The sequence below is a fragment of the Leucoraja erinacea genome, chromosome 21 (genome assembly GCF_028641065.1).
Source record: "Leucoraja erinacea ecotype New England chromosome 21, Leri_hhj_1, whole genome shotgun sequence".
Classification (NCBI taxonomy): domain Eukaryota; kingdom Metazoa; phylum Chordata; class Chondrichthyes; order Rajiformes; family Rajidae; genus Leucoraja; species Leucoraja erinaceus.
Window position 1 is genome coordinate 34,640,207 of NC_073397.1, and position 26,344 is coordinate 34,666,550.

A 26,344-nucleotide genomic window follows, 5' to 3' on the forward strand; every position below is an offset into this window, starting at 1 on the left:
AAGTACAACGCGGTTTTGCACAAAATATTCGCCTCGAACAGTGGCCGACTCCCAGAGGAAGATTCTGACGAGGCGGGAAGCTGATTGTAAACCTAATTCATCCTCAGCCAGAAATACGTAGACAAGTTTACATGTTTAAGAAGGGAATGTTTGCAAATGTTGTAAAATCGAAGGTAGACAAAATGCTGGAGAAACTCAGCGGGTGAAGATTGAGGGGGGGGGATCTTATAGAAACTTACAAAATTCTTAAGGGGTTGGACAGGCTAGATGCAGGAAGATTGTTCCCGATGTTGGGGAAGTCCAGAACAAGGGGTCACACGGTTTAAGGATAAGGGGGAAATCTTTTAGGACCGAGATGAGGAAAACATTTTTCACACAGAGAGTGGTGAATTTCTGGAATTCTCTGCCACAGAAGGTAGTTGAGGCCACAGTTCATTGGCAATATTTAAGAGGGTGTTAGATGTGGCCCTTGTGGCTAAAGGGATCAGGGGGTATGGAGAGAAGGCAGGTACAGGATACTGAGTTGAATGATCAGCCATGATCATATTGAATGGCGGTGCAGGCTCGAAGGGCCGAATGGCCTACTCCTGCACCTATTTTCGATGTTCTATGTTTCTATGTGAAGCAGCATCTATGGAGCGAAGGAAATAGGCGACGTTTCCTGGTGCTATTTCCTTCCTATTTCTTCCCGGGGGTCTCAACCCGAAACGTCGCATATTTCCTTCGCTGCATAGATGCTGTTTCACCCGCTGAGTTTCTCCAGCATTTTTGTCTACCTTAGACAAGTATACAGTTTACAACCGCTCCGACATCTGGGGGGAGACAAGATGAAACCCAACACCAGCAAATTCATTCCCACAGACGGCTGCGGAGGCCAAGTCAATGGGTATTTTTAAAGCCGAGAAAGGCACATTCTTGATTAGTACGGGTATCAGAGGAGAAGGCAGGAGAATAGGGAAAGATAGATCAGCCATGATTGAACGGTGGGGTAGGTTTGATGGGCCGAATGGTCCAATTCTTCCCCTATGATTTATGAACTTATTACCTGGGTTCAATCCTGACCTTGGGTACCGTCTGTGTGGAGTTTGCACGTTCTCCCACATGACCACGTGGGTCTCCACTGGGTGCTCGGGTTTCCCACCACATCCCAGAGACGTGCGGGCTAATTGTTGGCTAATTGGCCCCTAGTGTGTAGGGAGCAGATGAGACCTGGAATGACTGTGAACGGGTGATCGGTGGTCGGTGTGGACCCGATGGGCCGAAGGGCCTGTTTCACTTGAAACTAAACTATTTGTACAATTGTACACTTCCTAACATATGGTTGGCAAAAAAAAAAAAAAATTCTGTGATTTATGTCAACTCTATCTCATTCATTTGCTGAATGAATGGATTTAATTCTGCCTGAAATTCCACCACAATCTGCCAAGTCACAAATTCTCTTGAAACAAAGTCTCACATTCAGGTGACCATTGGCATTGGTGAGTTAGAGCACACTGGACTTTGAAGTTTCGTTTTTAACATGCGGGGAAATGTTTAAACCTGCTGTTTGTCTTCACTGACTGACGGGAAGAGAATTATTTTCCCTTTCTGAAACTTTGCCCGATTTCGCCAAGGCATTCATTCTGAACATGGGCATCAATCTCTTTCAGCAGCTCGGCCAAGCGCCAACATTTAAATACGCTGGATACAACAAAATGGACGAGGTTCCGAGCAGTCCTCACTGCATCTTTCAATAAACCATCAACGGCAGAGGCTCTGGGTGAATTCCAGAGAGCAACAATACAGCATCAGCTGTGTGGCTTCTAATCTCACAGCGTGTAGGGCGGCACGATGGCGCAGCGGTAGAGTTGCTGCCACAGACCAGGGTTCGATCCTGGCTAAGGGCGCTCGTCTGTATGGAGTTTGTACGTTTTCCCCCCGTGACCTGCGTGGAAAGGTCTCCTAGATCTTCAGTTTCCTCTCACACTCACAGATTTGTAGGTTAGCCAAAAATGCTGGAGAAACTCAGTGGGTGAGGCAGCATTATGGAGCGAAGGAAATAGGCAACGTTTCGGCTCGAAACGTTGCCTATTTCCTTCGCTCCATAGATGCTGCCTCAGCCGCTGAGTTTCACCAGCATTTTTGTCTACCTTCGATATTCCAGCATCTGCAGTTCCTTCTTAAACACGGTTTTTTTTGGGTTAAATGGCTTGGTATAAATGTACAACATTGTGGGATAGTATACGGGGATCGCTGGTTGTTGGGGACTCGGTGGGCCAAAGGGCCTGTTTCTGCGCTGTATCTCTAAACTAAACTAAGCCAAGATACTTGTTGAACAGTCCTCGAAGGCTATCATTTGGTCTCAGCATGTCTTTGATGCAAGGTGCACAAAAATGCTGGAGAAACTCAGCGGGTGCAGCAGCATCTATGGAGCGAAGGAAATAGGCGACGTTTCGGGCCAAAACCCTTCTTCAAGTGAGAGGGGGTGGGGGGAGAGGAGAAGGAAGGAAAAAGGGAGGAGGAGGAGCCCGAGGGCGGGGGGGATGGGAGGAGACAGCTCGAGGGTTAAGGAAGGGGAGGAGACAACAAGGGCTAGCAAAACTGGGAGAATTCAACGTTCATGCCATCCGGACGCAAGCAACCCAGGCGGAATACGAGGTGCTGTTCCTCCAATTTCTTGTGTTGCTCACTCTGTCTTTAATGCAACTGAGTGGTTTGCCTGCATCTTCCACATCACTTTGCTTCTAGACTCACATACAGGCGCGTCCAGGTTTAGGTTTAGGTTTATTACTGTCATGTGCACTGAGGTACAGTGCAAAGCTTTGTTTTGCATGCTACCCAATCAAATCAGATAATACAATACATCATGTGTAGGAAGGAACAGCAGAAGCTGGTTTAAACAGAAGATAGACACAAAAAGCCGGAGTAACTCAGCGGGACAGGCAGCATCCCTGGAGAGAAGGAATGGGTGACATTTCGGGTCGAGACCCTTCTTCAGACTGAGAGCTACAATACATTCAAGTCAAACTCCAGTACAATAGTTAGGGCAAAGGGGAAGATACAGAGTGTAGAATATAGTTCTCAGCATTGTAGTGCATCAGTTTCATAGACAAAGTCCAATGTCCGCAATGGGGTAGAGGTGAAACTGTCAGAAGGGTTCCAACCCAAAATGTCACCCATCATTGTTGTTCAGAGATGCTGCCTGACACAGTGAGTTACTCCAGCACTTTGTGTCTAACCTCGGTATAAACCAGCATCTGCAGTTCCTTCCTACACAGGTTCAGCGAAACGAAATGTAGAGCACAGAAATAGTTTCTCAGCATTGTAGTTCCAGAGACATAGACATAGAAAATAGGTGCAGGAGTAGGCCATTCGGCCCTTCGAGCCTGCACCGCCATTCAATATGATCATGGCTGATCATCCAACTCAGTATCCTGTACCTGCCTTCTCTCCATACCCCCTGATCCCTTTAGCCACAAGGGCCGCATCTAACTCCCTCTTAAATATAGCCAATGAACTGGCCTCAACTACCCTCTGTGGCAGAGAATTCCAGAGATGCACCACTCTCTGTGTGAAAAATGTTTTCCTCATCTCGGTCCTAAAAGACTTCCCCCTTATCCTTAAACTGTGACCCCTTATTCTGGACTTCCCCAACATCGGGAACATTCTTCCTGCATCTAGCCTGTCCAACCCCTTAAGTTTCAATGAGATCCCCCCTCAATCTTCTAAAATCTAGCGAGTACAAGCCGAGTCTATCCAGTCTTTCTTCACATGAAAGTCCTGACATCCCAGGAATCAGTCTGGTGAACCTTTTCTGTATTCCCTCTATGGCAAGAATGTACACATCTTGCCATAGAGGGAACTGTAGATCGAACTAATGTACATATATATTAATAAATACGCTCCGTTGCTTTGCATCTCACCCAATATTAAATTGCAAGATGCATCTAGTTCTTGATCTGCCAGATATTTATTACCCAGGAGGAAGGGGATTCAGTTTTTTATTTTACATCCTCCATTCAACAGCTAGTCTGAAACCAGAAGCCACATGTTGGCCCCAGGCCAGGAACGAGATGTTTACAGCTTGACAAGTGTCTTAAATCTTATTTAGGAGAGAAACTCATGCATGCATGAACGCACCTCTCTTCGCCGAGTTATAAATTTGACGAGATGTTAGGGGAGAAAATGCAAATGTTTAACAAGGGGGCGGTGGGCTCTCAAACTGAAGCAGTTTTGGCAGAACATCAGAGCAAAGCGATGCAAAGCGCCGTGCAGAGCCGTTTCCATGCCACACTGGATTTGGTCGGCGTTAGGAGTGTGAAGCAGCCCCTTCAAGAAGCCTCGGGCTGCTGTCAAGTTACGCTGCAGCTCAGAGTGCGTTCTGGAAATCTAGAGATTCTCCGGGGGGTGGGAGATGGCAACATTCGCGTGGTCCGCCCTGTTTTCGACGAATGCAATCGACCCGGCGTGCACGATCAAATAAGATCAAATAGAACAAGTTGGCCGAGAGTTAAAGAAGGAACTGCAGATGCTGGAAAATCGAAGGCAGACAAAAGTGCTGGAGAAACTCAGCGGGTGCAGCAGCATCTATGGAGCGAAGGAAATAGGCAACTTTTACGGGACAAAAGTGCTGGAGAAACTCAGCGGGTGCAACAGCATCAATGGAGCGAAGGAAATAGGCAATGTTTCGGGCTGAAACCCAAAGGAAATAGGTAACGTTTCGGGTCGAAACCCAACGTTTCGGGCTGAAACCCAAAGGAAATAGGTAACGTTTCGGGTCGAAACCCAACGTTTCGGGCTGAAACCCAAAGGAAATAGGTAACGTTTCGGGTCGAAACCCAAAGGGTTTCGGCCCGAAACGTTGCCTATTTCCTTCGCTCCATAGATGCTGCTGCACCCGCTGAGTTTCTCCGGCACGTTTGTCTACCCCAGAACAAGTTGTCCAACAACTTTAGGCTGTGCAGGCCATACGCAAGAAGAAGAAGAAGAAGAAAAAATGGAAAAAGATATTCCCCGCAAGAGCTCCCTGATGGTCTAGCGGTTTGGATTCGGCGCTCTCACCGTCGCGGCCCAGGTTCGATGCCCGGTCAAGGAACAACACGTTTTTGCGTCTGTACTCGCTGGAGTTTAGATGAACGAGGGGGGGACCTCATTGAACCGTACAGTATAGTGAAACGCATGGATAGAGTGTATGGGGAGAGGAGATTTCCACTAGTGGGAGAGTCTTGGGCGAGAGGTCACAGCCTCAGAATTAAAGGACGTTCCTTCAGGAAGGAGATGAGGAGGAATTTCTTTAGTCAGAGGGTGGCGAATCTGTGGAATTCCTTGCCACAGAAGGCAGTGGAGGCCAGGTCAGTGGATATATTTAAGGCAGAGATAGATAGATTATTGATTAGAGATAGACATAAAAAGCTTGAGTAACTCAGCGAGACAGGCAGCATCTCTGGAGAGAAGGAATGGATGACGTTTTGTGTTGAGACTCTTGATTAGTACGGGTGTCAGAGGTTATGGGGTGAAGACAGGAGAATCGGGTTAGGAAGAAGGGATAGATCAGCTATGATTGATTGGCAAAGTAGACTTGATGGGCTGAATGGCCTAATTCTGCTCCTATCACATATGATCCTATGAACATATGGAGTTTGCAATAACTCCAGAACTGTTGTTACACAGATACTAAATCAAACTTGGGAGAACTTTATGGGAGGAGAGGGTCAAAGATTCATCCATCTTCAGTATCCTTAGAGATACAGCACGGAAACAGACCCTTCAGCTCATCAAGTCCCTGTGGAATCTGGAGGCCGTGATTGGGTATTTTTAAGGCAGAGGTTGACAAATTCTTAATTAGTAAGGGGTTATGGGTAGACTTGATGGGCTGAATGGCCTAATTCAGCTCCTAGACCTTATGAACATCAAACCTTCGAAAGCAGATTCACTGATCACGTGTCTATGGGACTTGGGTGGAGGCAAACAGCTTTAACCGTACATATAAAACTTGAATCTACAAATAATTTTCAGTGCATAAGCAGGTGAATGGTTTTATATTCATGAGAGTTATTTTCTTCCTGATAGCAATAGAGTTTCAGTCCAATGTGTACCCAGTTATAAAATGTCATTCGAATCAGATCAGATCTCACTACTTAAACAAAATTACTCCAAGGCAGCAGGTGATTCAATTATGGATGTTGTTAAAACCAAAAAACAAAAAAAACCTCAGGTGGCTCGAAATTGATGAGCTGAGATCCCAATCTGATAACGAGGAAGGTTGTGATGAACTCATCCACAATCCACGGTGGTTTGGGGAGCGTTAATGAGAAAAAACGTTGTGTTATTTAATGCCTGCTATCAGTCTGTGGTGCTATTGTTGTGGCTACACATGCAACAACCCACGAGAATGGATTTGGAAAGGTCATTGCTGGAAGAGTGTCAAAGTCTTGCACCGTCAAGTTTAATGGATCTGCAGAAGAGGAGCGTTCGGATGGAATCAACGTTTTTTTTCTCTTTGCGCTTCCTATTGTGTTTGTGTGTGACGTGTTGGTCGTACGCATGTATATCGTGGGGTGACTGGTTAACACAAAGCTTCTCACTGTATCTCACCATGTGTGACGATGATAAAACAGTTAGATCATGGCGCAGCGGTAGAGTTGCTGCCTTACAGCGAACACAGCGCCGGAGACCCGGGTTCGACCCCGACTACGGGTGCTGTCTGTACGGAGTTTGCACGTTCTCCCTGTGACCTGTGCGGGTTTTCTCCGAGATCTTCGGTTTCCTCCCACACTTCAAAGATGTGCAGGTTTGTAGGTTGACTGGCTTGGTAAATGGAAAAAATTGTCTCTAGTGGGTGTAGGATTGTGTTTAAGAAGGAACTGCAGATGCTGGAAAATCGAAGGTAGACAAAAGTGCTGGAGAAACTCAGCGGGCGCAGCAGCATCTATGGAGCGAAGGAAATAGGTAACGTTTTGTAGGATAGTGTTATAGTGTGCGGAGATCGCTAGTCAGCGCGGACCAGGTGGGCCGAAGGGCCTGTTTCCGTGCTGGCCATCTCTAAACTAAAGTCAAACAGCATGTAAACAGGCCCTTCAGCTCAACTCCTCCCATCCCGACCAAGATCGCCATCCAAGCTTGTCCCATTCACCTGGGGCAGCCGAGTGTCATCTTTCCGACAGCATGTTCTCCCGGGACAAGAGCATCACTCTCCCTCCTCTCGTATTTCCACCACCAATCCTTCATGTAACATTTGTACCCTTGACCACTCCGCTGGCCACTGAGTTCCTCCAGCACTTTGTGTTTTACTGATTGTAAAACCCACCTCTCCCATAGTTGGCCTGGACCGTGGCAAGGGGATGTCGGTCAGCTGAAGCTGTGGTCATTCATGGCTTTTGCCCCATCTCCAGGTTCACTGTACGGCACGGTGGTGCAGCGGTAGAGTTGCTGCCTCACAGCGCCGGAGACCCGGGTTCGATCCCGACTACGGGCGCTGTCTGTACGGAGTCTGTACCTTCTACCCGTGACCTGCGTCGGTTTTCTCTGGGATCTCCGGCTTCCTCCCACACTCCAAACAAGCGCACGCTCACACACACACACACACACGATGATTCATAGTCGCACAGCATGGAAACAGGCCCTTCGGCCCAACTTGCCCACACCAGCCAACGTGTCCCATCTACACTAGTCCCACTAGGGTACATCTGGCTCCTATCCATTTAAATGTTCTTGATTAGTGGGGGTGGCAGAGGTTATGGGGAGAAGGCAGGAGAATGGGGTTGGGAGGGAGAGATAGATCAGCCATGATTGAATGGTGGAGTAGGCTTGATGGGCCGAATGGCCTAATTCTACTCCTATCACTTATGATCTTAAGCCTACCCTACCCATGTATCCATGTACCTGCCTAAATCTTTCTTAAACAAAGATTCAGAAACAATTGTGTGATTGTTATAACCAGCGCAGTCAGTAGCTGATGGCTCTCAGCGGTTAGTTTTTGCTACAAAATCCTAAACTAATCTACGTGAGGAAATTGCTAAACATTTAAAGTGCAAATGTTTCAGCAGTGAAATTGAAATGCCTCTAAAATGTGAACATCCACTGTGCTCATTCCTCCCAACCTGATGTTAAATTCAGCAAAAGGGCAGGGTGGCTCATCAAACTCATTGATGTGACGTTACAGTGTCTGAGAGTAGTTGCGGAATTGAAATTGCCATGGTTAAATGTGCCACACACTCACCTCCCCTGCTCTATATTACGGCTGTGACTGCCCGTAATTGATTTACCTTCAGAAAGAATTCGGCCGATTTGACAGACACAGACGTGGAACATCGAACACAGTCAAAACCCTGTCCCCACGGTACGAGTTCATTCCAAGAGCTCTCCCCGAGTTTGCCCCGATTCGAACTCGGAGATTTACGGCAATGGCCACTCGTCGGTACTCGGGGCTCTCGTGGACATTTTTCAACATGTTCAAAAATCTTCACGAGTCTTCCCGTGCTTACCTGACGTTAGCGAGTCTTCCCGAGTACCTGCTGTTAGCGTTACGAGCCGCTAAGAGACGTCCCCGAGCTCCGACGTACCCGCTACATTCATTCTCCGTGCTTACCATGAGGTTGATTTTTTTTTAAACTCGGGAGAGCTCTTGGAATGAACTCGTACCGTGGGACAGGGCTATTACAGCACAAGAACAGTCACACTGCGACTATGGACTGGTTTGGCAGTCTGGTTTGGTTCGGCAACTAGCGATCTGGTTTGGCAACAGCTCTGCCCAGGCCAGGAAGGCTCTGCAGAGAGTAGTGCGTTCGGCCGAACGCACCATGGCAACTACACTCACCCCCTTGCAGGACCTGTACACCAGGAGGTACAGATCCAGAGCCAACAAGATCATGAAGGACCCCTAACACCCCAGCAACGGACTGTTCCAGTTCCAGCTGCTACGGTCAGGCAAACGCCTCCGCTGTCAGGCTGTGAAAAGAATATGAGACAGAGTTTCTTCCCACAGGCCGTCAGGACTGTAAACTCTGATCTCACCAGGGACTAATTTACTAATTTACTGTTGTGGTTATTTTTAATATAAATACTGGTTTTGTTCTGTTGTGTAACACAATCCCGCAGGCATTGCCACTTTCATTTCACTGTACATCTTGTATGTGTATGTGACAAATAGAGTTGACTTGACTGTAGAGATACAGCACGGAAACAGGCCCTTCAGCCCACACCAACACTGAAACACACTGGGGACAATTTTACATGTACACGGAGCCAACTAACCAACAGACCTCTACGTCTTTGGAGTGTGGAGAGAGAAACCGAAGATCTCGGAGAAAACCCGCGCAGGTCACGGGGAGAAGGTACAGACGGCGCCTGCAGTCAGGATTGATCCCGGGTCTCTGGCGCTGTAAGGCAGCAACTCTACCGCTGCGCCACCGTGCCGCCCTTCACATTGTTCAGTATTCCCAGCATGTTCTAGTTCAGAATCCCAGGATTTGCAGCTCTTTAGCTTTTTATAGGATTTCCCCGTTTATAAATATTGCCGTTCCCCCTGTGGGAGGTTTAATTTGTTAATGTTCATACAGACTGTTTAAATACTGACATAACATACATTAATGCAAGGTGTTCCAAGATTTATGGATTGGGTAGGCATGTAATGCGCAGATAGCAGGGTGCATAACATTACACAAATCTCTGCTTCAGTAACAAGAGTCAGTTGGTGTATAAATCAACATCGCAAGAAGCCAACTCTCGTTAGTTAATTGAAAAAAATGTAATAGATTTTTATAGTTTTACATAGCAATCTGTTTAGGTGGCAATTACTTACATGGAAACATAGAAAATAGGTGCAGGAGTAGGCCATTCGGCCCTTCGAGCCTGCACCGCCATTCGATATGATCATACTTCATAACATCACAGGGCTAAACCTCCATTAGTATATATCAGTTGAACATGGAATACAGGACAGTACAGCACAGGAACAGGCCCTTCGGCCCACAATCTGGTTAGGTCGCCACTGCTTGCCGCATGCCAGCCAACTCTTATCTGCCCGCACACACATGGGACATTTGCCCTTAAAACATGATATTGTACCTGCCTCCACCACCACCCCTGGCAGCAAGCAAGCACTCATTAAATAAACTTGCCTTTGCTGTCCTCACAAAGAAATGCCAGAGACCATCCTGGGAAAAAGGTTCGACTCCTGACCTACGGGTGCTGTCTGTACGGAGTTTGCACGTTCTCCCCACGGGTATGCGACCTGCATGCATGTGGGGGCCTGTTTTCCCGGCATGCGCCTGCATCCGGTTTCCGCCCACGGCTCGCGGGGCCGGTAACACTTCGATCGCCGGATAAAGGTTTGTAAGTTAATTGGCTTTGTCAAAGTGTAAAGTGTCTCTGGGGGTGTAGGATAGTGTTAGTGTACGAGGGGGGGGTGGAGAATCGCTGGTCGGCACGGGTTCGGTGGGCCGATGGGACTGTTTCTACGCTGTATCTCAAAACTAAACATGTGAAAAAATATTTTAATTAAATTCAGAAGAGTCCTGATGAAAATCAAGGCAGATTGTGTTGTCAATCTTGGAACAAGTGTAGATACAAGCCAAATATTAAACCACACCATAACAATATCACTTCCCTTCATGAAAGCCAACATAAGACTTCACCAATGATTAATTAAAGTATAAAAAATTAAAGAATTCCTCCTTCCACTGTCAGCGAGCAGTAATAGCCCTGCTATGCTGATAAATAAGTCATGTTTCTTTTTTAAACATGTCCTTTGGAGCGCAAAAGGAATATTAAGTGGACAATAAGATAGGATTTGTGGAGAATGGGACCAGGCTTTTGCCTGGTTGCTGTAGCTCGCTCGTTAGGAAGATAAAACCATTAGGGCCAGCGTGGTTTAAAGAATCAATAAGATAACAAGTGTGTGTGTGTGTGTGTGTGTGTGTGTGTGTGTGTGTGTGTGTGTGTGTGTGTGTGTGTGTGTGTGTGTGTGTGTGTGTGTGTGTGTGTGTGTGTGTGTGTGTGTGTGTGTGTGTGTGTGTGTGTGTGTGTGTGTGTGCGTGTCAGGATGAGAAAGCTCCGGGACTCCCCTCCCGATGTACCTCACCTGTCACCATGGAAACCGTTAATGAGCAAATGCTTGCAGCAACGATGAGGTTTATAATGTGTACAAAAAAAACGCCCACAACTCTGAATCCCACCGAATGCCATTCTGCATTCCAAGCCATCTTACATTTATACTTAAAGATAGACACAAAATGCTGGAGTAACTCAGCGGGACAAGCGGCATTTCTCGAGAGAAGGAATTACCCACTGAGTTACTCCAGCATTTTGTGTCTATCTTCGGTTTAAACCCAGCATCTGCAGAACAAGGGGTCACAGTTTAAGGACAAGGGGGAAAAGTCTTTTAGGACCGAGATGAGAAAAAAAAAATTCACACAGAGAGTGGTGAATCTGTGGAATTCTCTGCCACAGAAGGTAGTTGAGGCCACAGTTAATTGGCTATATTTAAGAGGGAGTTAGATGTGGCCCTTGTGACTAAAGGGATCAGGGGGTATGGAGAGAAGGCAGATACGGGATGCCGAGTTGGATGATCAGCCATGATCATATTGAATGGCGGTGCAGGCTCGAAGGGCCGAATGGCCTCTACTCCTGCACCTATTGTCTATGTTTTTATGTTCCCTCCTTATTGCTTGGTTGCACCATTTAGTAGCACAATTTTGAGTTTAATTCTGTTTCCAACAATCTGTTTCTTTTTTTAAGGTTGTGTAGTCCTAATTTCACATCACCTAAAGAGGTATTGATGCAGCCCAGACCATCACACAAGCCAACCTCCCTTCCATTGACTCCATCCACATTTCACACTGTCATATTTGCTACAGTCATTAATTTACTCTTACCGGATGTAAAATAATCGTTTTCCACAAAACGGCCAAGGTATAGTCTGCCCTTTGGGTACAACAAGTAATACAACTATAAACTTCACAATGAATTATAATTTGTTCAGCAGCAGCAGCAGCAGCAGCAGCAGCAGCAGCAGCAGAGACCTGGGTTGGATCCTGACCCTGAGATCTGTGTGGAGTTTGCACGTTCTCCCTGTGACCTTGTGAGTTTCCTTCAGCTTCATCCCACATCCCAAAGACGTTGGGTTGCTGGGGTTTCATTGCCCCTCGTGTGCAGGGAGTGGATGCAAAAATGGAATAACATAGCACTAATCTGAATGGGTGTTTGACGGTTGGCATGGACTTGATGGGCTGAAGGGCCTGTCTCCCTGCTGTATCAGTCAATCAATCAGAAGAAGAATTTGCTGTGGTTCAGACATAAAGCTTTGTTTTGCACCATGGAATTCCCTAAGCGCCGACACAGACAGGAAGGTTACAATTTCATTCACACAACTCCAAGAAAAATGTGCTTAAGAGGGAACTGCAGATGCTGGAGAATCGAAGGTTACACAAAAAGGCTGGAGAAACTCAGCGGATGCAGCAGCATCTATGGAGCGAAGGAAATAGGCAACGTTTCGGCCCGAAACGTTGCCTATTTCCTTCGCTCCATAGATGCTGCTGCACCCGCTGAGTTTCTCCAGCCTTTTTGTGTAACCTCCAAGAAAAATGTGTTGTGCAATTCAGAGTAGAGCATTTAACATTGTAGTTTAGTTTAGTTTATTAGAAAGGTTTTTTTGTTACATGTTAACCAGTCAGCGGAAAGATTACACATAATTACAATCGAGCCGTCCACTGTATACAGATACAGGACAAAGTGGAATAACGTTTAGTGCGAGATAAAGTCCAGTAATCTCTGATTAAAGATAGTCTGAGTGTTTGTGGCAGTTGAGAAATTTTCCCCTCATTTTCCGACTATAACAGAGCTGCCAAGTTTTGTCAAAGCATTTCAGTATTCTAGTACCTGAAAATCAGTATTTTGCTGAGGAAACCAGTATTTTTACGCAGTTTTGACAGCTGAAAAATTGATTTTTATGTGCGATCATACCCATGTATGAATACAAGAATATAAGAATACATGAGTATAAGAATGCATAACTTATTTATTGTGTATTTGTAATACAGTTTATTGTGTATTATATGTTATAGCTGATTTCTTGCATTTGTCCAGAAGTTTATCATTGAAAGTCATTTGGTAGCAACGTTTCCCCATGGCCTGACTCAGGACCTTGTGAGAAAGCTCAGAAAGCCCGATAGCAACTAAATAAAACTGATAATCCGTGCACGATCCAATTGCAGGAAAATCCCAATCCTATTTGTTGGCATCGTGTCCAACAGACCGATCCACAGGGTGAACCAGGGGTCCGGAATTTGAGTAGTGGGGCGTGACTGTTTTGACAAACGAAAACTCTCTGCGTTCTATTCACTGTTCCTTGTAAAGTCGCCAACTTCGTTGAAAAGTTATTGAACCATTGTGCAACTTTTTTTTAAAAAATGAAAAACAAGTGTGAGGATAAAAGAGCATTGAATCTCCATTTCCAGGTCACCCACCCACACACCTGCTGTGTTCCTCTCACCCACCTGGTAACTTTCTGAAGTCTGAAGAAGGGGCCTGCCTGGAACGTCACCCATTGATTTTCTCCAGAGACGCTGCCTGACCTGCTGAGATACTCCAACACTCTGTGTCTTTTTTTTGTAAGCCAGTACCTGCAGTTCCTAGTTTCTACATCCATGCCACTGATGCCTCTTGTAACTCAACACCATAATCAGTCATCTCTCTAACGTGTATTAATCCAGGGAAAAGCAAGTCAGCCTAAAGGGCCTGTCCCACTAGGCCGTCATTTGCGCCTCATATGTAAAATAGGTCGACGTGTCGTCACGCGCGATGTCGCGCACAAATCACGCGTCATCATGCCGTCTGGTGCACGTGACGTAATTAGAATACCCCGCGGCGATGCGTGGTTATGCACGGTGATGTAACCATGTTTCCCCACGCGATACACGTGAGACGTTGGGACGCCAGCGTGCGTACCCAATGCGTCACTCAGGTGGCAAGCGAGGATTCCGTGCAGCACGAAATGCAGATGCTGGTTTAAATCGAAGGTAGACACAAAATGGTGGAGTAACTCAGCGGGACAGGCAGAGAGAGAGATTCGCTCCAGGGATGCTGCCTGTCCTGCTGAGTAACCAACAAACCTGCGTGTCTTATATCAAAATACTAATAATGAAAAATAGTCTACGGTTTTAATCAGATGAGGTGACTGAAAATCATTCATAGCTTGACAATGTTCAAAACAATGCATTTTAATTGTTGAACCAATATCAGACCACTAAACCGTACAGTATAGAACCACAATGCGTAGGAACCTTGGCTCTTGGTTTCCTGCTCCTCCAAAAATATTCCAAATGGAATTTAAACCAAATACATTCAAACAGTTCCATCATTGTTCCATTATTTTAGTTTATTTGATTTAGTTTAGAGATACAGCATGGAAACAGGCCCTTCAGCCCACCGAGTCCACACTGACCATCGATCGCCCGTTCACACTAGTTCGACAATATCCCACTTTCTCATCCACTCCCACACTCGGGTAAATTTACAGAGGGCCAACTAACCTACAAAACGGCACGTCTTTGGGGGTGTGGGAGGAAACCGGAGCACCCGGAGGAAACCCACGCTGTCACAGGGAGAACGTGGAAACTCCACACAGACAGCACCCGGGTCTCTGGCACTGTGAGGCAGCAGCTCTACCCGCTGCACCACTGTGTTGTTTATAGCCAGGCTTTTCTAGCAAGTTCCAAGATATACTAAGAACAATAAAAAAATGTCATAGATTTCCCCTGTTGTATAAACTCAATAGCTGCAACTTCCTCCCATTCATGCAGTGGGGAAAACTCTTCACTGTTTCGTTACAAACATTTAGCACTGTTGAAAACACAAATCTTAGTGGCCATTCTCATCGCAAATGCAACAAAACTCAAATCCAATTTTAAAAAATGAAAGAAGGTCCAGTTGAAACATTCAATGAAACTCATCAGCTTTGAATTTACTTTGTCTGAATAAAAACCAAGCCATCCGTTTGCATTAAATTAATTCTGCCTCACTTCTCTAACTGCCCCTGTTTAGTTTTAAATTATTTTGTTGAGTTTATTGTCACATGAACCGAGGGACAGTGAAAAGCTTTTCAAGTGAGAGTTAGATTTAGCTCTTAGGGCTAAGGGAATCAAGGGATATGGAGAAAAAAAAAGCAGGAACTGGGTACTGATTTTGGATGATCAGCCATGATCATATTGAATGGCGGTGCTGGTTCGAAGGGCCGAATGGCCTACTCCTGCACCTATTCTTGCTATTGCGGGAGGGCAGCGTAGGTTTACAAGGTTAATTCCTGGGATGGCGGGACTGCCATATGCTGAGAGAATGGAGCAGCTGGGCTTGTACACTCTGGAGTTTAGAAGGATGAGAGGGTATCTCATTGAAACATATAAGATTGTTAAGGGATTGGACACGCTAGAGGCAGGAAACGTGTTCCCGATGTTGGGGGAGTCTAGAACCAGGGGCCACACAGTTGAAGAATAAGGGGTAAGCCATTTAGAACGGAGACGAGGAAACACTCTTTCTCACAGGGAGTGGTGAGTCTGTGGAATTCTCTGCCTCAGAGGGCGGTGGAGGCCTGTTCTCTGGATGCTTTCAAGAGAGAGCTAGACAGGGCTCTTAAAAATAGCGGAGTCAGGAGATATGGGGAGAAGGCAGGAACGGGGTACTGATTGGGGATGATCAGCCATGATCACATTGAATGGCGGTGCTGGCTCAAAGGGCCGAATGGCCTACTCCTGCACCCATTGTCTATGTTTCTATGTCGCGTGCTAACCAGTCAGCAGAAAGACAACACATTACAATCAACCCATTTAGAGCTCCATTGTAAAGCAGATAAAAGAATGGTCTTTATAATACATGAAGATGCATTAATATTCACTCATTGTAATTTCAAAGCACTGTGATTAGCTTGTTTAATTGTCGAGAGAGAGGGGGATAACTGTGCTTATTTAAATATACAGAATATTTAACATTCATTCAATGTCTGATCTTGTGCTGTGCATCAGTACTGAAAGGGAGCACAAAAGATCACATCACGTTCTGAGCTCACCACAATAGACTAAGGTTCACAGATAATTAATCACAGTTTCTGTGTAAATGGAGACTGCGCTGAATGAATGGCCCTTTAACATGATTTCACGGCAATTTCCTAAGTTACTTTCTGTCCACAGATTCCCAGGCTATTTTTATTTACATCGACATAATGTAATCTTTCCCAGTTCAGTGGACAAAGTGCATCTTTGCATTTGCTCTAATATTTGAGTCTCGTTTGTTTTTTTATGGTTTTAGTAAACAGCGCGGAAGCAATGGCCTTCAGCCCACCGAGTCCACGTTGGCCAGCGATGGCCCGTACACAAGTTCTACATTGGCCCAGTTTCCCATCCTACACTCTAGGGGGGAATTTTACAAAAGCCGGGGTGACCGACAAACCTGCTCATCATTGGAGGAAACCGCAACTCCTGGAGGTTTGAATACAATACAATATTTATTCAATGTCATTTGAACCTCAGTGAGGCTGTGTTTCTACAGTCACACAAACAAGACAATTCCTACAAGACACACAAACAATTCAATTCACACAAACATCCATCGCAGTGAATCTCCTCCTCACTGTGATGGAAGGAAAAGTATTTTCTCTCCCCTGTACACCATTTTTCTCCCGATGTTGAAGCCCCAGGCGGGCGATGGCAAGTCCCAGGGCCATTAAGGCCACGCCGGGTGGTGTACGGCCCCACTCCAGGTCTAAATGTCTCAAAGTTGGAGAGAGTTCGATAGGGCTCTTAAAGATAGCGGAGTCAGTGGATATGGGGAGAAGGCAGGAACGGGGTACTGATTGGGGATGATCAGCCATGATCACATTGAATGGTGGTGCAGGCTCGAAGGGCCGAATGGCCTACTCCTGCACCTATTTTCTATGTTTCTATGGAGCGAAGGAATAGGTAACGTTTCGGCATCCCGTGGTTAAGAGAGGCGTTGACGTGAATGCCACGTTGTTGCGTGTTCGAACTGTATATCTGGCAGTGTTGAACAAATTGTGAAATCGTTTAAGAAGGAACTGCAGATGCTGGAAAATCGAAGGTAGGCAAAAATGCTGGAGAATCTCAGCGGGTGCAGCAGCATCTATGGAGCGATGGAAATAGGCAACGTTTCGGGCCGAAACCAAAAGGGTTTCAACCCGAAACGTTGCCTATTTCCTTTGAGTTTCAGCCCGAAAAACGTTGCCTATTTCCTTCGCTCCATAGATGCTGCTGCACCCGCTGAGTTTCTCCAGCATTTTTGTCTACCAGCAGTGTGAAATCACTGCTCTCTCAGTCATTTATAGATCGTTGGGTGTTGTTGCTAAACCAAATGCACACATTGTTTGCTTTCATTAGTAGAAAACAACAGTTTGCACTAACACAAGATAAGGCGATTGTTGTTCTCAGTGGAGGCCTTCAATGAAAAACAGAAAAAGGGCAGTACGTTGGCTCAGCGGTGGAGTTGCTACCTCACAGCGCCAGAGACCGCGGTTCGATCCCGACTACGTGCGCTGACTGTACGGAGTTTGTACGTTTTCCCGTGACCGCGTGGGTTTTCTCTGGGTGCTCCAGTTTCCTCCCACATTCCAAAGACGTGCAGGTTTGTATGTTTACAGTCATCTGTAACTTGTCCCTGGGGTGCAAGGTAGAACTAGTGTGTGGGTCGATCATTGGTCAGCGTGGACATGTTGGTCCAATGGGCATGTTTCCACAATGTCTCTCTAAACTAACTACAGCGTGTCAACTGTTTATCATAAGCCACGTGATTGCATTAGACAATAGCCAATGGACACTTGACAATGGACAATAGACGCAGGAGTAGGCCATTCGGCCCTTCGAGCCAGCATCGCCATTCAATGTGATCATGGCTGATCATCCCCAATCTGTACAGTAGACAACAAATAAAATCTTATTACAATGGTGTAACAATCCTTAAAGCCCTGTCCCACTGTACGAGTAAATTCAAGAGCTCTCCCGAGTTTTTAAAAAAATCTCATGGTAAGCACGTAGAATGTACGTAGCGGTTACGTCGGAGCTCGGGGACGTTTCTTAGCGACTCATAACGCTAACGGCAGGTACTCAGGAAACGCGGTAAGGTCGTGAAGACTCGTGAAGATTTTTCAACATGTTGAAAAATATCCACGAGAGCTCCGAGTACCTACGAGCGGCCATTACCGTAAACCTCCGAGTTCGAATCAGGGGAAACTCAGGAGAACTCTTGAATGAACTCGTACAGTGGGACAGGGCTGTAAGGTTTTTAAAACAGATCCAAATCTAAGATTAGTAAAAAGATAACAATAGAATTTATATGAAGAAAACACTCGGTGCCAATGTTGGATACATACAAATTGATACATTTCTTGTATCAATGCCTCACGATGTTGTTAATGAGGGCACAGAGAAGGTTTACAGGGATGGTGCCAGGTCTCGTGGGCCTGAGGAAAAGGGAAAGGTTGAGCAGACTAGGACTTTATTCCTTGGAACACAGGAGGATGAGTGGCGATCGTATAGTATAGAATAGAATGCCTTTTATTGTCATTCAAACAGACAGGTTTGAACGAAATTTCATGCCTACAGTCATGGCATTACAAAAAAAAAAACCAAGACACACACTTAACACAATTTATACAAACACCCATCACATTGCATCTCCACCACCGCCTCACTGTGATGGAAGGCTAAAGTCTTATCTCTTCCCTTTGTTCTTCTCCCGTGGCCCAGCAGTCCAACTGCAATGTCGAGGCGACTGGGGCTCATGGTGTTAAAGCCCCCGGCGGGCGATGGTAAGTCCCGCGGCCTTTTAAGGTGTACAAAATCATGAGAGGAATAGATTGGGTAAACAAATAGAGTCTCTTGTCCAGAGTAGAAGAATTGACAAGCAGAGGACATGGGTTTAAGGTGAGGGGGGGAAGATTTAGTAAGAACCTAAGGGGCAACTTCTATTGTCACCCAGAGGGTAGTGGGTGCATGGAACGAGCTGCCGGAGGAGGTAGTTGAGGCAGGGACTACAGCAACATTTAGGAAACGTTTAGACAGGCACATGAATTGGAGCGGTTTAGAGGGATATGGGCCAAACGCAGGCAGGTGGGACGAGCGTAGATGGGACATGTTGGTCGGCGTGGGCATGTGGGACTAAAGGGCCTGTTTCCACACTGTACGATGTATCCTAATTTCAATCACCATTGTAATACATGTGCCTGATTTATGATGTCTGTGGCTAAATACGTATTGGGTTTGTGAAAGTACTGCTTGTTCATTCACAAATGGAAATAAGAATTAACCTTGGGTCATTGAACTGAATTATTAACTCCACGAACACTGACTGCCTCTGTACTGCCAACATCTTGTACATTACACATTCACAGAGTTAGACAGCATGGAGACGGGCCCTTTGACCCAACTCGTTCATGCTGACCAAAGTACCAACCCACACTCAACCCACTTCCTGCATGTAAACTTCTCGATTAGTATGTTGTATCAGGGTTTATGGGGAGAAGGCAGGAGAATGGGGCTAGGAGGGAGAGAGGGTTCAGCCATGGCAGAGTAGACTTGATGGGCCGAATGGCCTAATTCTGCCCCTATCACTTGCGATTTTATGATCCCTCTTAACCTTTACGATCCAAGCAAGATAGACACAAAATGCTGGAGTAACTCAGCATCTCCGGAGAGGAGAAGTGGGTGGCGTTTCGGGTCGAGACCTTTCTTCAGACTGAGAATCAGGGGAGAGGACGTCTAGAGCTATGGAGGGGTAAGGTGTGGAAATGACAGATCAAAGCAGAAGATGATAAAGGAAATGTAAAATGTTTAAGAAGGAACTGCAGATGCTGGAAAAATCGAAGGTAGACAAAAATGCTGGAGAAACTCAGTGGGTGATGCAGCATCTGTGGAGCGAAGGAGTAGATGGCGTTTCGGGTCGAGACCCTTCTTCAGATTGACGTTTCGGTTGGAGACACTTCTTCAGTCTGAAGAAGGGTCTCAACCTGAAACGTCACCTATTCCTTCGCTCCATAGATGCTGCCTCACCCGCTGAGTTTCTCCAGCATTTTTGTCTACCTAGGAAATGTACAATGGTTTATTGTTAGCGGAGGGGAAGGTGACAACGAGGCATACAATCAGTAAAATTAATCAGAAGGACGGTGAAACTAGTCGGTGAACTAGGGTGGGGGAGGGACAGAGAGAGAGGGAGAGCAAGGGTTAACTGTTGTTAGAGAAATTAATATTCATACTGCTACGTTGTAGAATAGAATAGAATAGAATTACCTTTATTGTCATTCAGACCTTACGGTCTGAACGAAATTTCGTGCCTACAGTCATACATACAATGATACAATAATAGACACTAAACACAAATTAACATCCACCACAGTGAGTCAACCAAGCACCTCCTCACTGTGGTGGAGGCAAAAATCTTAGGACTGCAGTCTCTTCCCTCCTCTTCTCCCCCTGCGCTGAGGCGATTCCCCGCCGGGCGATGGTACAAACAGTCCCGCGGCTCACCAAGCTCCGCGAACGGGCCGGCTCAAACACCGCGGCCCGGGGTGGTCGAAGCTGCCGCACCTCCAGTTCAGCGGACGCAGCCGTTGGCCCGCGGCTGAACACCAGACTCAGGTCACCGCCGCCAGAACGCTGTCCCAGCCACCGGAGCACCGTTCCAGCCCCGAGCCGGATCGCCCTCACGTGAGCGCCGTTCCTCCCTCGAGCTGGGCCGCTCCGACGGGAGCGCCACAGCCCCTCACGGGAGAGTCTCCGCCCCGCGCCAGGCCGCCCTCACGGGAGCGTCACAGCCCCTCACGGGAGCGCCGTTCCAGCCCCGAGCCGGACCACCCTCACGGGAGCGAGCCCAGGGCGAGTCCTGACTGGCTCTGCCTCCGGAGTCTCGAGGTCGCCAGCTCCGCCAATTAGGCCTCAGCGCAGACGGAGGCAGAGAAGGGGGATACGGCAAAAAAGTTGCATTCCCCCAAAGGGAGAGACAGCAAGCCCCAATTCCCCCCCCCCCCCCCAAACACAAAAAAGTAAAAACATACGGACTGCAGGCGAGCCACCACTCCCGGATTTTATAAGCTCCCCAAGGAAAAATGAGGTGTTTTTTCGACAATATGCGTTGGGCATTTCCCATCCAGCCACTTGCCAAATAAATGTCTTTTCAACATGGCAATGGTACCTGCCTCCCCCAATTCCTATGGCAGCTCATTCCATATGGCCACCAGCCTGTGGAACTGATGCACTACGATGCTGAGAGCTATAGTCTACACTCGATATCTTCCTCTAGGCTCAACCTTTAAAATAAACTTTCAACCTTTGTCAATAAGTCACTGTTTGAAACATAAATCCTCCAGGATAATTGTAGTAGAATTGAATGATTTGATCCCAATTAAACAAAAGCAAGTGTAAGATTAAAATGATTAAAATCTCTAGTCAGCTAATATGGATAAACCCACAGTTAATACTTTATATGCTATGATTATTATAGACAGACAAATACGGTGATAAATGTTAAACAATGAAACTTTGTTTTCTCTTGAGGATTTCAAACACAATAAAATGTGGACACTGCCTGCGGAACTATTGTGTTATATTGCAGTGGACGCAGCCCAGACCATCACACAAACCAACCTCCCTTCTATTGACTCAGTCTACACGGCAAGGCCAGCAGCATCATCAAGGACCAGTCTCACCCCCGGCCACTCCCTCTTCTCCCCTCTCCCATCAGGCAAGGGGCAGAGAAGTGTGAAAACGCACACCTCCAGATTCAGGGACAAACAATTCCCATCTGTTATCTGGCAACTGAACCATCCTCTCACTAACGTGTGTGCGGCCCTGACCCCCCATCTGTCTATAAGAAGGAACTGCAGATGCTGGAAAATCGAAGGTAGACAAAAGTGCTGGAGAAACTCAGCGGGTGCAGCAGCATCTATGGAGCGAAGGAAATAGGCAACGTTTCGGGCCGAAACCCAAAAATATGACATTGAATGGCGGTGCTGGCTCAAAGGGCCGAATGGCCTACTCCTGCACCCATTGTTATTGTCTATTGTCTACGGTTTCCTCTAGAACGCTGGAGGTTGAGGGGACAGAAATTATAAGATGTATAAATGTCAAAGACCACAGGGCACAGCTTCAAGGAGAGAGGGGCAACGTTTAAGGGATATGTGCAGGGCAATTTTTGTTTTATACAGAGGGTCATAAGGTGAGAAGTGATGGGAACAGAATTAGGCCATTCGGCCCATCAAGTCTATTCCACCATTCAATCATGGCTGATCTACCTCTCCCTCCTAACCCCATTCTCCTGCCTTCTCCCCATAACCTCTGACACCCGTACTGATTAAGAATCCATCGATTTCTGCCTGAGAAATATCCATTGCAGGGTGGTGGTTGTGTGGAACATAATGCCGTGGCTGGCAGTGGTGCTAGATGAGATACTGGTGTTTAGAGGTTGTTAGACAGGCACATGGAAATGCAGGGAATGGAGGCGATATGGATCACATGCAGGCAGTGGAGATTAATTTCTTGTGGTATCATTGTTCGCCACTAGTGGGCTGGAGATCATGTTCCTGTGCTGGACTGCTCTATGTTCGAATTCTTTTCAACAATAAATATTCAACAGACCATAATGATCAACAGAATACTGCTGGCCCTTCAGTTGTGAGCACCGATAATAAAACATGCGTTCTCCAGAAGACTGGAATTTCAATTTACTTTAGTTTAGGTGTGAGATACAGCGTGGAAACGTCACCTATTCCTTTTTCTCCAGAGATGCTGCCCAACCCGCTGAGTTACTCCAGCATTTTGGTTTAGAGATACAGCGCGGAAACAGGCCCTTCGGCCCACCGGGTCCACACCGACCAGCGACCCCCACACATCATACTATCCTACACACACCGAGGACAATTTACGATTTTACACAAGCCAATTAACCAACAAACCTGGACGTCTTTGGGATGTGGGAGGAAACCGGAACGCCCGGAGAAAACCCACGCAGGTCATGGGGAAAACGTACAAACTCCGTATGGACAGCACCTGTAGTCAGGATCGAACCCGGGTCTCTGGCGCTGTGAGGCAGCAACTCTACCGCTGCGCCACCGTGCCGCCCATTGGTTGGATAGACCTGAACTAATCCACTTGATGGCAGGATTTGGAGTTAAAGATAAATGCAAAGCTCAGTGTTTTAGGTTGAGAATTTGCACTGGGTTATTATGTGAATAAATGTCAATACTCTCCCAACGTTGAAAGTGCAAGCAAGAGGCAAAACAAAAAGGCCTTGATAAGAGTGGATGTGGAGAGGATGCCTCCACTAGTGGGAGAGTCGGGGACCAGAGGGCATGCACAGCCTCAGAATAAAGGGACGCCCCTTTAGAAAGGAGACGAGGAGGAATTTCCTTAGTCAGAGGGTGGTGAATCTGTAGAATTCTTTGTCACACACGGGTGTGGAGGCCACAAGTCTATGGATATTTTTAAGGCGGAGATTGACAGATTCTTGATTAGTGCAGGTGTCAGGGGATATGGGGAGAAGGCAGGAGAATGAGGTTGAGAGGGAATGACAGATCAGCCATGATTGAACGGCAGAGTAGACTCGATGGGCCGAATGGCCTAATTCTGCTCCGATTACATATGACCATGTATTGACAAAACTACCAGATTTGCCTAGCTTGCCTTGTTGCAAGAGTGATACTGCGTGGAAACTGGCCAACATGTCCCACCTGCCTGTGTTTGGTCTATATCCCTGTAAACCTGTCCTATCCATGTACCTATCTAAATGTTTCTTAAATGTTGCGATGGTCCCAGCCTCAACTATCTCCTCTGGCAGCTCGTTCCATACACCCACCACTCTTTGTGTGAAAATGGTACCCTTCAGATTCCTATTAAATCTCCCCCTCGACCCTGCCCTTTGCTTCCCTACTCTGGGCAAGAGACTGTGTATTTCCCAATCTATTCCTCTCATGATTTTGTACAGGGGCGTCTAAACAGGCGATGCCAAATGTTCACAAGTTACTGCCTTAAATGACAAACGCTTCGTTTTTCCTACACTGTGTGGGATAGAGGTGTGGCTGTAATCTGTAACAAGGAAAAATCATTGTCATTTAACTGGGAGGGGAGCGCTCTGTCACTGAACTAATCTGTCTGATCTGTGGAGCCAACTGATCATTGTGGCTGAATAGGGATCTCTCTCTCTCTCTCTGTCACCCTGTTAATTGGAACAAAGACAAACCTCACCGGCGGGAGACAGCTGACGCCAATAACATTCTCCACAACCCGCCAAAAGATACACGGCAAGGCGAATTTACAAACCGCCGGACGTTCCCACACCCGGGGAATTAGAGAGAGAGAGAGATTGCAGGGGAATTTCACACCCACTGGCGATGTACATTTGCTGTCTTCCACCAATAGCACCAATGCGACGGACAACAATATTCTGAGTTGTGTTCACAAAAGGTTAATCACGAGTTAGATTGCCCTGAAGTTCCTAATCAATAATCAAACCGCCCACACTCCCAACACACCAGCGCAGATTGTAATGGCTCCAATACATAATAAATGTGTTTTAAATGGGTGTTTTTATACTCACCAGCTGAAGAATGCAGAGTAAGATGAAGGAACAGCGGCCGGTACAACAACCCATTGTCAGACTCACTGAGAGAGGGGTGGGTGTCTGTGTAACAAGAGGAATCTCTCTCTTTCTCTCACTCACTCACACATACACAGGTCACTGGTCAGTTGCATCCGTCCAGACCCATAGCGGATACAAGGCGACAGTTACACGCCTCGAGTGTCCGCGTTGTAAACCCTTTTCCCTGCCGGAGATGGTGAACGGGGAACGGGGAGTAACAGACAGAGCGCTGCTCCCAGCCACTGAGTGAAACTTCTGAGCTGGCTGACGGAGCGAGTGTGTGTGTGTGTGAGGGAGGGGAGAGAGAGGGGTGGGAGGGGTAAGAGGAGAGAGGGAGGAAGGGAGTGGATTGAGAGAGGGAGGGGAGAGAGAGGGGAGAGAAGGGGGGGGGAGGATTTAGGGGAAGGGAAAGGAGAAGAGAGAGGTGGAGGGGAGGGGAGGGGGGGGGAGGGAGGGAAGGGGGGGGGAGGGGAAGGAAGAGGGGGAGGGGAGAGGGTTTCACTAACGGATGCATTGAACAAAACAACAATGGCTTATTCGGGGAAATAAGCGACAATCTACACCCTGTTACATTGAGCCGCTTTCAAGGGATTTGGTTTAAAAATAAACTAATATTTTGTTCTAAAATATAATTTTTCAACAAAAGTTTAAAATCTTTTTGTATATATATATAGCGCCTCTCTCCAACCAGTAACCTATTTGGAAACAAGGGGTGCTTACACCCAGACACCTGCGTTTACACTGGGCAACCTTGAAAGAATTTGGTTTAAAAAAAAAATAACTGAATTTTTTTTCTAAAATATCATTTTTTCACAAAAATATCATTTTATCACAAACTCAGTTTAAAATATATTTTTTAGATAGTCCCTCTCTCTCTCTCTCTCTCTCTTGTCAATAACCAATTTTGGAAAGAAACAGTTGCTTACTTACACTCACACACCCCTTATATTGGGAAGATTTTCAGTGATTGGTTTTATTTTTATATCAACTTTTAATTATTTGTTTGCCAAAGTATCTTTTTTTTCCCCCCCAAACACATCATATTCGAACCCAGTTTAAAATCTCCATTGGATTCTCTCTCTGTCTGTCTCTCTGTGTCTCTCGTCAAGTCAAGTTTATTTGTCACATACACATACGAGATGTGCAGTGAAATGAAAGTGGCAATGCTCGCGGACTTTTGTGCAAAAAGACAAACAAACAAACCTATAAACACAATCATAACACACATATTATTTTACATAATAAAGAATGGAAGGAAAAACGTTAAGTAGAGTCTCTGTCTCTATCTCTCCCTCTCCCTCTGTCCCTCTCTTCTCTCTCTCTCTCTCCCCTCTCTCTCCCCCCTAACTCACCTCTCTTCCTCTCCACCCTCTCTCTCTCCTCTCCCCCCTCTCTCTCTCTCTCTGTCCCCCCCCCCTCTCCCCCCCCTGTCTCTCTCTCCCCCCCCCTCTCTCCTCTCTCTCTCCCCCTCTCTCTTGTCCCCCCTCTCTCTCTCTTCCCCCTCTCTCTCTCTCCCCTTCTCTCCGTCTGCCTCTCTCCCCCCTCTCTCTTTTCCCCCTCTCTCCCCCCCCCCCCCCCCCCCCCACCCTGAGTCGCACCCTCTTTTCCCCCCCCCCCCCCCCCCCCCCCCCCCATTTTTTTTTTTTCTTTAAATACATCCGTAAATAATCTTCAGACTGTCCAGTTTTGCCGCCACCGCTGTGGGCAAAGTGAAGGCGAGTGAGATCCACACAGGGGT

The 26,344-nt window shown here is 46.7% G+C and overlaps 1 protein-coding gene across 1 annotated transcript in view; it reads right to left on the bottom strand.

Annotated features, from left to right (window-relative positions):
• LOC129707517 (sodium/potassium-transporting ATPase subunit beta-1-interacting protein 3-like) overlaps positions 1–24,963 on the bottom strand; it is a 67,590-nt gene extending 42,627 nt beyond the window's left edge. The window contains exon 1 of the mRNA XM_055652622.1: positions 24,565–24,963. Coding sequence (XP_055508597.1) covers positions 24,565–24,618 — 54 coding nt within the window. The 5' untranslated portion in view covers positions 24,619–24,963. The remainder of the gene's footprint in view (positions 1–24,564) is intronic.
• Positions 24,964–26,344: the final 1,381 nt, after the last annotated feature.